The sequence below is a fragment of the Neomonachus schauinslandi genome, chromosome 14 (genome assembly GCF_002201575.2).
Source record: "Neomonachus schauinslandi chromosome 14, ASM220157v2, whole genome shotgun sequence".
In the NCBI taxonomy this organism is placed as follows: Eukaryota; Metazoa; Chordata; class Mammalia; order Carnivora; family Phocidae; genus Neomonachus; species Neomonachus schauinslandi.
The window spans coordinates 64242583-64256600 of NC_058416.1; the positions used below are offsets into that span (position 1 = coordinate 64242583).

The following is a 14018-nucleotide window of genomic DNA, read 5'->3' on the forward strand; positions in this document are numbered from 1 at the left end:
TTCTAGGTATTGCATTTGTGAAAGTGATTTCTTCCTTTATATCTTCTAAAGGTAGTTGCTGCTACTTGATCGGTTGTATCCAGTCATTTTATTGTCTTCTTTTATTATCTATGGCAGTTTTCCCAGTTGATTCTCTTGTAGATCATACCATCTTTAAATAATCATACATTTTACCACCTCCTTTCCAATTTATTCTTTCTCTTGACTAACTGTATGAGCTAGGACCTCCAGAACTATATTAAAGTATAGTCAGCAAGAGTGGACACTTGTTTAGTTTTTGAATTTACTTTAAAATAAGGGAGAGTTTTTATCAAATTAAGGAAGTATCCATCTATTCATATTTAACTAAATTTTAAATCAGAACAATGTTGAATTTAGTAAAAATGTCTCTTAGGCATTTGTGGAGATGATCATATATTTCTTTTGATCTTTTGACATGTAGAAGCAAATTAAGTTTCCCAAAATTTGAACCACCTTGCTTCCCTGTAAATCTTACTTGGTCATAGTGTATTAGCAATGTAACACACTATAAGTTTCTGTTACTACTTTCTTTAACATCTTTGCACTGACATTCAGAAATGAGATTGATCAGGCATTTATTATGTTCTATCTTTGTCATGTTTTTGGTGTAAATATTATGTTCATTTCAAAAAAGGTTTTGCAAATTTTCCTTCTTTTTCTATGCACTGGAGTATTTTTAATAGTATTAGAATGATCTGTCCCTCTAATCATTAGAATGATTAGAATGAAAACTTTATTAGAATTTCCCTGTGATACCTTCTTAGTCTGGTGGCTTTTGGTAGATTAGCTCTGTGATAGCATCTTCTATTTCTTCTATAATAATTTAGTTGTATAGATTCTTCAGTTTTTATAATTTTATTTTCTTCAAAATCATCTACTTTCAAATTTATTTACACAGAATTCAGTACAGAAGTCCTTCAAACTTTTGATTCATTCTTTATCTGTGATTATTTCCATTTAAAATACTTGCGCTTTTTCTTTTCTTGCTTGATTAGCTAAGCTAATCATTACCTATTCTGTTGCTATTCGTTTTAACATGGGAATCAAGAGGGCAAAACAGCCTTTAAGACCAAAAGAATCAAGTTCTGGTGCCAGAAATATGTGCCCTGTGGCAGAAAGTTGGTTTAAGGCCAGGTAGAAAGCCACCTACCACCTCTGTCTCCTCATCAAGTAAGGCCTGAAAGGATCCATAGAAGAAAAGTGCCACCATCACCACCACCTCCAGGACCCTCACTCCCACAAGCCCTTCAGTGTTCAAAGCTCAGTCACGTACCTGTCTCATTTGGTCCTAATAAAAAGTAAGCATATGGCATTACCCACTAGTAGGTTAATAATGGGAAAAAGACTTGATCAAGGGAAAACCACTCTTCTGGAGGAGTAAGACCTGGTTCTGGCTCCATCTGGTGAGGTCTCTGCCCTCCAGGGCCTCAGAACCTGCACACTCTAACATGAGGAGGTCAGATCAGCATATCATATGACTGAAGGTCTCTTCAGACTTCAAGGAAGATTTAGGACAGCTCATGGACGAACAAGTGCAAAGTGCAAAGGACTACTGTGTGTGTGGTGCCCTGAGCAGACTGGTTGAATGAGTATAAAACCAGAATGAATCACCTTGACAGTGGGGGTCTATTTCTTTCATGCAGGGCCTTATCATCCTTTGAATCAACATACACTGTTTTGGGGAGAATGACCAATATAAAAGCAAGCCTGACTACAGATGCTACACAGCAAATGGTGACTGAGTCCACTTTCCCCCTTCTTTGCCCCCTCAGGGAAATGTGCCGTAGAGCCCTATTCTCTGTCCAGCAATTCCACTTCTGGGAAGTATCCTGAAGTAACAGTCACGGTTGTGCTCAAAGATTCATTTACAATCACAAAACACTGGACACAAACTACAAGTCCACAGTTATGGGGCTGGTCAAGTAAATCATGGTGCATTCACAGCCTGGGAACCTGGACAATCAGCAAGCCAATGCTTCAGAGGACTATTTATTAAAAAGGATGCAAGGTCAAGATACAGGAACAAGTGGGGAAAAAAGGACCAGAGATACAGATGCCAAAATGTTAACAGTAATTATATCTCAGAGACTGGATTACGGGTAATGTTTATGTCCTTCTTTGGGTTTTTACTATTCAACAGTGTGTATATAGAAGGGTGAAAAGGGAAAAATGAAACAGAAAAAAATCAGTCCGACTTCTCTCCCTGGTGTCTTCAATGCCCCACCAACAATGAAGCAGAGCTGGCCATGTGGACACACTGGCCCTGTGAAGGCGCCCTCGCCCTCTGGCTTGTCACGGGCTACTCCCTGCCCAACTTCTGCATGAGTCAAATGTGCATAAGGGCTCTGTAGGAACCACAGGGCTTTGAGGCTGGTGGGAGCCGGGCTCAACGCCCCCATTTGCAGATTCTATGGGTCAGATTGGCCCAAGAGCCTGTGAAGACCCTGATTATGAAAGTGCTAACTGGTGAAAGGAGAGAGGAAGACCTCCCCAGATAAGGCCACAGAAAGCTCGTTGAGTGAACAAGTACCCGGTGTCCAGCTGTGCTATGCAGAGAGGCGTGATTCTTCTGCGACCATCTGCTGTCCGAGTCTCAACTTGTTTCTTCAAAAGATTCTGGCAAAGTAGAGTGACATATATGAACAGAAAAGTTTCTGCCAAATATTTCTACATATCAAAAAATAAGGCTTCCAAGGAAATGAATTTTAACTTCCCTTTCTATGGCCTTTCTGGTCCAACTAAACTAAGCCACTGAATCAAAAAACAAACATTTTTGTCAGGTGGGTGTTCAACTTCCTGCACAATAAAGCAGCAAGGACAGAAAGCTCCCAGCTGAACCGGCTGCAGCACCTTGCTCTCCATCACCAGTACTGCAGGCCCGGCCAGGTTTCCTGGGCAGTGAGCACGTGCTGTTTGGCCACTCCTGCCCAGCAGCCATGGGGCTTACTGAAGGAAAGAATGAAGGAAACCTGCATCTGCAAGCCACTCTTGTCTCTAAGCTGTGATCTCCAGACATTCTCTCATCAGAGTCATTTCTTCCACTGAAGGCTCATAAAATCAAAGGTTTCCAGTCACACATTGTGTCTCAATTACCTGGGGAGGTTTGTTACCCTGCACAAGCTCCTGGAGGTGGTTTAAGCTCCCCAGGTGATCTAAGCTCCCCAGGTGATCCTGACATTTCCTGCTCTGTTCCTGCCCCATGTCCACAGTGAGACATGGGCTTCCAGAGGAAGAAGCGGGGAGCCCACAGACATCTCCTAAGGTCAGAATCTGAAACCTACTGTTCTCAGTATCGAGAATTTCCTAGAAAGGCTAAAAGTGAGGTCTGGAAGTTCCCACAAGAGATGACCTCCTCTAGAGCTCCTTGGGACAAAGAGGCTTTTGATAAAGTGCCTTAGGCTCCATTACTACCTCATGCAGCTGATGGCAATAGGGCCAAGTAGCCCCAAGCTGGCTCACCCCAGGTCCTGTTCTAAGCACAGCATACACTTGCCTCCCTACCACTTGTGTCTGTACTCTGTTCAACAGACTGCATGCTCCCCTTGCCGTCTCTGGGTATGTACCCAAGTCCTCAGTGCTATGGGGCCGAGCCCTCACCTTCCTAATGTCTTCCAGACTTTCCCCATTGACGACACCAGCAACTGAGGCAGCTGAGCTTGTCTCTCTGGCCGAGGCACTCTTCTGATCCAGCTGCTGTTGTTGCTGCCTGCGTTGGTATTTGAGCATCTCTGGGTTTTCAATGACGGCTGTGGAGAGCTGGGCCTCAGTCATGATGGCCAAGCTCTTGCCATATGTGGACTGGTGAATGCGGCTCTATGGGAAGCAGAGAGAAGTGCAACAGACCAGTTGTGAGCAGCAAAGTGGTGGCTGGTGCCCACTAGTGTGGGCGAGCTGCATCTTGGCTCTCCTGATTCTGAGAGTGGAAAGCGTCCTGGGCAGTGGTCCCAGGGCCCTGGGTGCCAGCTTGCCCTCGCCTCCCACACTTTTCTGCCTGTAGCTGACTAGATGACTCTGGAGAAGTCTTACACCCTCTCTAGATGTTTAGAACCTCTTGTGTATCTAGAACCAGGGATGAAAGTGAATGAGCAACTGATGAAACACCTACCACGTGGTCCGGTGCAGAATGAATGGCAATAAACATTTGCTGAACTGAAATTAAGACACTCAAATTGCTAATGTAAGGTTCTTAAATCACTCCAAGGACCCCAAACACTTTTTGGGGAATGAGATGCTAAAATCCAGAGCTTCCTTTCCCTGTTCTTGTCTGCAGTCGTCAGCCCCATGTGGTTGGAAGTTGATGTGAGGCTGCTAACAGTGTCTTAGAGTAAGGGAAGGCCTGGCACAACAGACTTAGGGAAATCTTTCTCTGCCCCTGCTGTTCCCTAACATGTCCTGACGCTTCTGAGCAGGGCCCCTCCCTCCACCTTCCCAGGTCTCACTAGTCCCATGCGACAACAAACCAGATAGGACCCCAAGTGGGCAGGGACAGTGTCCACAGCACATCAGAGTGACCGGTGTGATGAGAAGCAGATTCATACAAGGATGTGCTAATGACCAACTGAGGCCAACAGGACATATGCCTCAGAGCAGAGGATACTGGGCAGGGGGAGGTGATGCCCTGGGACCCATTTCTGCAGGGCCTGGTGTGCTGTATGTGGCCAGGAACCTCCCTCCCTTGTTACCTGTCCCTTCTCCCCTCAATCCCTCCCTGAAATCTGGAGGCAGAATTCAGAGTTTGGCAGATGTTTACCTATGTTTCTTAAACATGGGATCCCTGCCTGCCATCTGGGAAATGGTAAGCTAGACAGTATTATTCTGTAGGGCTCCCCCCGACGAACCAGGACTCAACAAGAGGGAGGGGAGTGCACAGCAATCCCAGGATACCTGACAACAGTGACAGGGTAGAAAGAAGACCTGAGGCCACTGAGATACTCATCCCTTCACTGACCAGTGATTCCTAGGGAACCAGGCCATTCTAGGTATGTCAAGAAGGCAGACCCCTATCCCCAAGGGGTTTACATCATTGTGGGAGGTCCACACAGTAGCTTATGAGGGAGCCTCTACCAGTAATTGCACCTTGAAGGGGAGAGCTGCCCACCTCCTCTGGGCTTTCATAAGGCTTCTTTCAGACAAACACATTTCACTAAGTGTCATCAAAGGCCCATCTATAGAAATGTCTGCTTTCTCAGTCTACGGTCCATTAAGCAGGGCCTTTCCCAAAGTCCTTGAAGAAGAGCACATGGGCCACCCTGTCCTGGGCAAAGCACAGTGGGGAGGCCTATGGGCATGGCTCATGGTTCTGTTCTCATACCTAAGGGTCATGTACAGTCTCTGCAAAGAGCCACACTATTTTCCGAGGCTTAGTTACCTCATTGATAAAATGAATGAGCCCTGCTTGAAGGGTTTTGTATAATTCATATGAAATAATACATGCAAAATGCATGGCCCAGAGTCTGGCATGCAGTAAGTCCTAAGAAATGACCAGTATTACTGTTATAGTTGCTGCGCCGTGGCAACTATGTCTCTACAAGACAAAGAAAGTGACATGAGCAGGGACCCTTGGGAGTCACTCTCACTATCTCCCAGGGTGAAAACCTTCCGGTGTGTGGCTTAGTTATAAGCTCAAGAAAAGATGCCCAACTTGTTTTATTCTTAATTCCAGAACTGATTTCTGACATGAATAAGAGTCTCATCTTTAATCTACTTTGTAAAGAAGATAAGCATTATGAGCTATAAAGACAAATACCCAATAATACTTTAAGAAACAATGTGTCTGTGTATATCCTAAGAGGAGGGTCCAATTGAAGGGGCCTGTCAGAGCGGTGGTGGCTATTTCCATGGCCCGATAGCAAGTGCAGCACTCAGGCCACTAGCTGAAGGTGTACTGTTCTCTTACCTTCTCCTCCTCACTCAAGGGGTCTCCGAGCTCATCCTGGGAGAAATCTAGGAATGCCACAGAGCCATCCATGGAGCACACCAAGATGCCCAGCCCATTCAGAGTCCTGAAAGAGATGGCTATTAGCAGCCTGGGGAGCAAGTGCCTATGGGGCTTACTACAACTCCAAGGCTGGACCAGGAGGATGGCATGCAGGACTTTACAGAGATGCCAGAAACCCTTCATTCCCTTCTGTGGCATTCCCTGGTAGGGTGGGGGCAGGGGAGACAATCACACCCTAGCAGGTTCTGGTGTCCTTTAGTTCTAATTCTAAGCAAATGTGCAAATTATATCTCATCTTGTATTTTTTTTTTTTAAAGATTTTATTTATTTATTTGAGAGAGAGAATGAGAGACAGAGAGCACGAGAGGGAAGAGGGTCAGAGGGAGAAGCAGACCCCCCGCTGAGCAGGGAGCCCAATGCGGAACTCGATCCTGGGACTCCAGGATCATGACCTGAGCCGAAGGCAGTCGCTTAACCAACTGAGCCACCCAGGCGCCCCTCTCATCTTGTATTTTGTAAGAATTTCATTTTTATTTGTTTTTGAAACCACTTTTAAAAAAACATTAAGTATACATCTAAATGAAGTCATTGAGAAGCAGAAAATGTGTCTCCGCACTTGTGCTAATCTGGTTCATGCAATGACAAAGTAAAGTGAAACCAGAATCACAGCACTCTCCATTTCCCAAATGCCAGTTTGCCTAAGAAGTATTTTCCAGGGGCAAATGCCAACAAAGCAAGGAGTACAGCAGCAGACACTCTCCCAATGGCAGGCCCAAGCTGCCCTTTTCTGAATAATGTGCAGACAGCACCCAGGGGTCTGCTCTGGCTGCCACACCTTGCGGAGTAGGAGGTGGGGGTAATCCCTGGCTGCCTGACCCTAATCACATCCGGAGGCCTCGTGTTCCAATGTGTGGCTTCTCTTTTCCTAGCCTGTGCATTGTAAGAAGAATCCATCTTACCAGGAAATATCCATGATGGATTTGTCGAATAGCTCATGGATGACAACCAAAGGCCGTTTCAGACACGTGAGCTGGAGGGAAAGAAGCGGGAAAGGTTAATGAAATGAATGAAAACTGCTTTCTGTCCACTCAGCTCACCAACAGTCCTAGAAGCCTTGGTCTGAGTTTTTGTTGACATATAGGGCATATTTGACTCTATTCAAACAGCAATCAGCAAGATCCCAAACTGTGGAAACCAAAACCTGCCAAAATAGGCATTTTAGTGTGGCCCCTGTCTGAAGGGCTCGCTGTGGTCTGGCAGAGGAGATGGCTTTATACATAGACAACCAGAAATGGAGAAGGGGGTTCTAGAAAGGCAGACGAAATGACCTAAGCAGACGTCTACAAGCAGGTGTAGGATGCCAAGGCCTGGGTAGAAAATGAAGCAGCAAAAGTAGCACCCAGGAGAGGAAAACAGCCTCGGAGAGAAGCCAGCACATCTTCTCTGGGCCCAAGGAGTTCTGGTACGTATTAATGCAAAGCTCGGTGTAACTGGCTACATACATCACATGGGCTCATTCTACAAAGTGTGTGCGGATAGTCCAGCAACACCAAAAACAGTTTAAGTTGCCTTGAATCCAGACCCACAGTTAACCACTATAACACTTGAGTTATTTTCTCTTGATCTCTCTTATGCAAATATTTTATTCTTTGGCACATGATTGTGCTTGCTTTTTCATCTAATACATAATAAGTACATAATTAAACACTGTAAAAACCTCTCTTTGATGACTGCACAACATTCACCACATGTATACTTGTATCTAGTCACTAAAAGGCTGGGCTGTGTGCCATCTCTACAACCCCACAGCTCACATGCTAGTGTCTGGCCACCCTGCTGACAGGTCTAGGGGCCACAGCATAATGGGCTGGGAGGGAACATGTTCTGCATGGCTCCCATCAGGTGCTGCTTCTGTGGGGGAAGAGCTGCTGCAGCTACCCTAGTCCTAAGAATAGGGAATCTGAGCTACCTGGAATCCACAAGAAGAATCTTGCCCCTCCCCTAATTTCCACTTCCAGAAAAAAATAGCCCCGTCTATCCTCCCAAAAATGTGCCTACAGACCACTCAGAAATCTGGAGCCTGTGTTAACACCTGACCTCAGCATTATAAGAAAATGAGGACACGATCAGTGATGTTTTGGTCAAAGCACCACAAATGGAGCCCCAGGCCAGAAGGAGCCCGGGAAGAACATTCCCGGAACTGCCTATGATGGCACTAGGGTTCAGGTTCTGAAATGTCACGTGAATAAGGGCCTGAAAAAAACCCAGTGTACACAGCAATTTCTCTGTGACAAAAAACTGTAACAAATGTAGCCAGAGGATAACCTTCAAGTCTACAACTACAAATCCATTCTGCTTATGGGGGAAATTAATAACTAGTTAGGAACAAACCACTGATTGCAAAATGCAACAACAAACATGAATCTCAACAATATTATGCCAAGTGAAAGCAACACAACTACACAACTCATCAATGTGACAGACATCACTGGAGTGGTTGCCTTGGCCAAGGGGGGTTGGGAAGTGGGGTTTTGACTGGGCAGGGACGAGGGGTTATGGCGTGGTGGTTAGACTGTATGTATGCATGTCATACATGTATGACAATGCACCGAGGTGTATACTTTAGGTGAATACATTTGCTGTAGGTTATATATAGATAGAAAGGTTTTCTAAAAGGAAGCAAACACAACACACCAACTGAGGGTATTCCCTGAGTCTGGACACACAGCTGCTCTGACTGGGGCTCAGGGTGACCTCTCCAAGCTGGGCCCAAGCCCAGTCTTCAGTCCTTCCCTCTTCCTGGGGTAACGAGGGAGCCTGATCCCAGGTGTAGGGCGGAAGGACACACTGAGCACCACTAGAAGTGTGGGGGAGGTCTCCCCCCTTCCAGGCCTCTAGGCTCCGCCTCCTTCACCAGCTCCTTTTCCTTCCCCCTGCAGGAGCCACAAAAGCTCTTGGTAGGGGGTTGGGGGGAGGGAGTGGGGGCTCACCCAGACAGAGAGAGAACGGTCCTTGCTGCCAACAGCACAGCAGCAATATGGGCAGCTGGGCTTTGCAGAACTCCCATTCTTCTGCTTCTTTTTGAAGATTTTTGGGTTGAATTTCTAAAGCCAAATAACAATGTTAAAATAATTAATCAAGCATCAAGCATATACCCTATGTCAAGTATTAGAAATATACCACAATACCAGCCTTGTCTGCAGGAAACCCACAATGACATATCCTCCGAGCCCCAGGCACTCGTCATGCTTTACTTCATCTTTATAACTACCCAGGAGGCATTTTGCTGAGGTTGAAACAGAGTCTAGGGGAGGCCAGGAAATGTGAGCCAAGTCACCCAATGAGTAAGTGGTGGGACAAGGATTTGAAGTTGGCTCTACCAACTCTCCATTTCTGGGCCTGCAGCCAGGTTGATGGCATGGGAGCTACTGAAACTGGCTCTCTGAATTCCTCCTGGCCTGAGCAAGGCCAGTTCCAGGACCTGGCTTTAGGGACAAAGTCTTGACAGAGGTCAATGGGATTGTCAGATATCCACTCCAATAATCCCTTCCCCTTCACTGTAGTTGTTGCTCAGAGTCAAAACTGTCTAGTATATACTGATCAGCCCTGAATAATCTCACTTGGCCAGGGACGATGGCTAAGTCACGCTAAAGTCCGCACTGGGGGCTATCCTCAGTGTAACCTGGGTGCTGCTTTTGGCAAGGTTGGAAGCACACAAAGAGCTCCTGCCACATTCCTGGATTGAAAGGGATGGGTACTCTAGACTCAGAGCTGGAATCCCCAAGCCAGGACAGCTGAGGAGGAAGGGTGGCTCCCTGGAGCCTGATATCAGCAGGCCTGGCCCACAGGGGTTTTAATTCCTGAGGGCAGGCAGGAATGGCTAGTGGTGCACAGAGACCAGGCACCACGGAACCTGGAGGTGTGCACCCTGGGTTTGAGTCTCATCCTGAGTTGGCTGAGAGGCCTCAGTACCACGGTCTCACAGAGACACTCTTACAGTGCCCATGAGGACCACCTGACAGTCATGTGGAAGCCCTGTGCTACCCTGAAGCAGTGATTTTCAAACATTTCATAACAAGGACCTGGCTTCAAACAAAGTCCTCCGTGGGCTCCAATACAAAAAAAATTAAAGCAATATTTTATTTGTATAAAACATATATATCTTAAGTCACAACATATAATATTTATTATTATTATTTTAAAGATTTGAGAGAGAGAGCCAGTGCATGGACAGAGTGCCCATCCCCAGAGAACCTTGATCAGTCTGCTGATCGTGGAGCCCAATGAGGGGCTCGATCCCATGACCCATGAGATCATGACTTGAGCTGAAATCACGAGTCGGACGCTTAACCAACTGAACCACCCAGGCGCCCCTGTAATATTTATTATTAATTTAAATAGTCGGAAGGATTAGGCCATTTTAAGGAACATGAAAAACTGAGATCAGGGTCCTGGATGATCCTTCACTTTTATCAACCTTAGCCCACCAACCTATTTACTTTGTTTTGGTTGCCCAGTGCTGAGAAGATCGTTAATGGTAGTCCACATCTTCTGATACCCTTCACCCTCCACGACAAGGTTGGACGGGGCAGCTCCAGACTCAGGTGATCCACAGCATGGCCTCACAGCTATGCCTGGCCATTGCTGGGGTGCAGGCACACGTGCTCAGCAGGCACATGCTACTGGGGCACTTGTCAGGACCACCATGCTTGAGCACCCAGGACCTGACCCAAATGTGTAAAATGGCTAGTGTGGAGCTACAATGTTCCCAATCAAAGACCGATTTTGGTGATATTCATTAAAACATGTGAGCATGTATTCTGTTTTATAAAATCTGTTTAAAAATTATGAAACGGGGCGCCTGGGTGGCTCAGTCGTTAAGCGTCTGCCTTCGGCTCAGGTCATGATCCCAGGGTCCTGGGATTGAGCCCCACATCGGGCTCCCTGCTCAGCGGAAAGACTGTTTCTCCCTCTCACACTCCCCCTGCTTGTGTTCCCTCTCTCGCTGTGTCACTCTCTGCCAAATAAATAAATAAAAATAAAAAAAATTAAAAAAAAATTAAAAATTATGAAACATAAGTAATTAAAATGAAACAAGAATGTGGCATGTGCTGACTCTCAGAGCCCACAACCTCAGTCCCACATGTGACCCAGCCTTGGGGCAAGACACCACCCAGGTGAAGGCTAAGTACACTCACCACGACAGTCACAGCTTTCCGGTGCCCGACAAAGTCCATGTTGGTCTTCCAGCCCTCCCGTTCAATGATCTGGGCAGTGGGGCCAGAGTTGTTCATGGCGTGGGCAGACACCAGGTAGTGCCCATCAGGTGACCAGCTGAGCCGCAACACATGGGTTGTCCCTCCACACTGAAAGAAACATCTGCACTTGGAAGGAGCTCAAGACCAACTGTGTGACCAAAACTCTGTCCTCAAGAATAAAGTTGAATTCTGATTTATAAATGTATGATGGTGGAGCATGTACACGAGCTCTGGCTATGCTGACAGCTATAACATTCCAGTCTCTCTAGGTGATCTAATAAAAAAGGCTCTGTCAGATGAGGTTGGGAGCTGCAGCATTCTACACTCCCCTATAGGAGCTGAGTGCAACAGAGTGGCATAGGCCTGAGGGGATCTGTAGGATCGCCACCTCTTTTAACTGTCAATTTTGTTTGGGACAAATCTGTCCGGCCGCTGACCTCTTTCTTCTGCCTAGCATGTTAACCCTACCACAAGAGGTCTGCAGAGCATTCACTTCAGTGGAGAAAGAGCTCTGGGGACCTTTAGGAGCCTGTCTCTGTGATGCAACCAGTGACCATAAGCCACTACACACTTTCTCCAGCCTGACTCAACTGAAGACTGGTGCGCTACTTGCAAAGGAGAAGAGCATTTTAAAGTCCATATAAACCATAAAACGCATGGCAGAAAGGCACTGTTCCCCTGACCTGGACTAGGGCTGAAGTGAGGCATCCCTCCACATTATTATTCCTGCAAAGTGAGATGCTATGGGCCAGAAAGCCTGCCCCCTAAAGCTCAAGGTCAGTCCAGGGCAGCCTTAAAGACTTAGGAATTAAGATCTTGGCCTCATAGCCCCAGAGAAGGGTAGGACAAGGCGTGGCCTTGAGTGTAGTGACATACCTGCCTCAAGCCCACTCAGGCCTACCCGAGGCTGAGGAGTCCCACCAGCTCCCACTGGGATTCCAAACACTCCTGCCTATCTCCATAGCTGACCCCAGAAACCCATATTAGTGGGACCCCGCTGCCTGCTTGCTGGAGCCCTGAGGAAGAGCTCCAGAAGGCATGAGGACTCATGTTGTCTGTACCAGGCTGCAGCCAAGGAGGGCAGGACTAAACAGGGTGAATACCAGTGCTAATGTAGTGCTGTTGATTTGGGGAAAACTGAATACATGATTTCCACCTTCCTTCTGCAACCAGCCCTGACCCGGGGGCACATGTCTACATCTCCTGCAAAACTTTGCTCACAGCCCTTCATCTGATGCAATCAGCACTCCTGGGCTGTTTCTGCACATTCTGGACAACTCCATCACCATACTCACAACAGATGTGAAAGTCTATCTTTCCCAGCAGGCTCTAAGCTTCAAGGAAAAGACTCCATCTCAGTCCACTTTCATTTCCTTTATCCAGTACTGCCCTTCTCATAGTAGGCACTTAAGAAATATCTAACAAATAATGGAGATCTTAAACTCTGATTCCAATTGAAACAAGAACCCAAATAAAAGAAAAGGTAGTAAAATACTACACCAGTCACTGCAGTCTGACATCCAGACATTCTGCACGCTGTACTGCTTACACTACCCAAGAAAGAAGTTGGCTGGCATGTAGAGTGCAAGTCAGTGAGTAAAGCCACAGCACAGTCAGGAAAAACAAGAGAGGGCCTCCTCTACCTGTGTGGCACAATGGTATGGAGGCATCACTAAGGTTCTCTTCAGCTTTTTCCTCACTTCAAAGTTGGGACACTTAATACCGTCTGAGAAATGAAAGATTTTCATCATCTGACTCTTTGGGCCAGAGTGCCCATCCCCAGAGAACCTTGACAGTCCGCTCAGGCCCCTAGACTCTGCATTCACCCACAAGGTATGGACTCCAGCCAGCTTCTCCTCTGTGCATGGAGGCCAGGGAGGCTGCTGGACCGAGCTCCCCGAGCTGTCTCCTTACCTCATCAAAAGGCTTGGTGATGCTGGTCTCCAACTGCCAGTCCAGCGTTCTCCATACCTTTAGGCTGCGGTCATCAGCTTGAGAGGCAATGTATTTACCAACAGGGTCCCAAGTTAACCCCTTTACCAAGCCAGAATGGCCTCTCAGAGTAGCTAGAATTTCTGTGGAGGAAAAGAGATTGGAAAAGCATTAGCTAGGGGGAAATGATGAGTCTACATAGAAACATGGGCTGCAATCCATGGACTATGGAACGACTAGCCAATAGAAGGGACCTCAGGAGTCCACCTTGGCCAGCTCCCATCCCTGGGCACAAGCATCCTAATCTGATCTCTATCAAGGCAAAAGCAACTTTAAAAAAAATTTTTTATTGTTATGTTAATCACCATACTACCTCATTAGTTTTTGATGTAGTGTTCCATGATTCATTGTTTGTGCATAACACCCAGTGCTCCATGCAGAACGTGTCCTCTTTAATATCCATCACCAGGCTAACCCATCCCCCCACCCCCCCTCCCCTCTAGAACCCTCAGTTTGTTTTTCAGAGTCCATCGTCTCTCATGGTTTGTCTCCCCCTCCGATTGCCCCCCCTTCATTCTTCCCCTCCTGCTATCTTCTTCTTTTTTTTTTTTTTTAACATATATTGTATTATTTGTTTCAGAGGTACAGATCTGTGATTCAACAGTCTTCCACAATTCACAGCACTCACCATAGCACACACCCTCCCCAATGTCTATCACCCAGAAGACAAAAGCAACTTGAAAGAAGGACTGCACCCAGGAGACAGGCACTGTGATTTCCAGTTAGCCACAGCTAATACCAAGCCTGCACAAGCCCCCTAAAGGGCAGGCAAGCAGGGATCCAGGCTTGGGCCAGAGCCAAATTCTGCC

The 14018-nt window shown here is 46.7% G+C and overlaps 1 protein-coding gene across 5 annotated transcripts in view; it reads right to left on the reverse strand.

Moving 5' to 3' along the window:
* Positions 1-14018, reverse strand: part of LOC110581127 (protein HIRA) — a 90247-nt gene that overhangs the window by 44986 nt on the left and 31243 nt on the right. For all 5 annotated transcript variants that reach the window (XM_044921184.1, XM_021690869.2, XM_021690868.1 and 2 more), the window contains 7 exons: positions 13132-13292; positions 11158-11325; positions 8950-9063; positions 6919-6989; positions 5918-6023; positions 3619-3834; positions 2552-2637 (listed from right to left, as the gene is read on the reverse strand). In XM_044921184.1, the coding sequence (XP_044777119.1) occupies positions 2552-2637; positions 3619-3834; positions 5918-6023; positions 6919-6989; positions 8950-9063; positions 11158-11325; positions 13132-13292 (922 nt within the window). The remainder of the gene's footprint in view (positions 1-2551; positions 2638-3618; positions 3835-5917; positions 6024-6918; positions 6990-8949; positions 9064-11157; positions 11326-13131; positions 13293-14018) is intronic.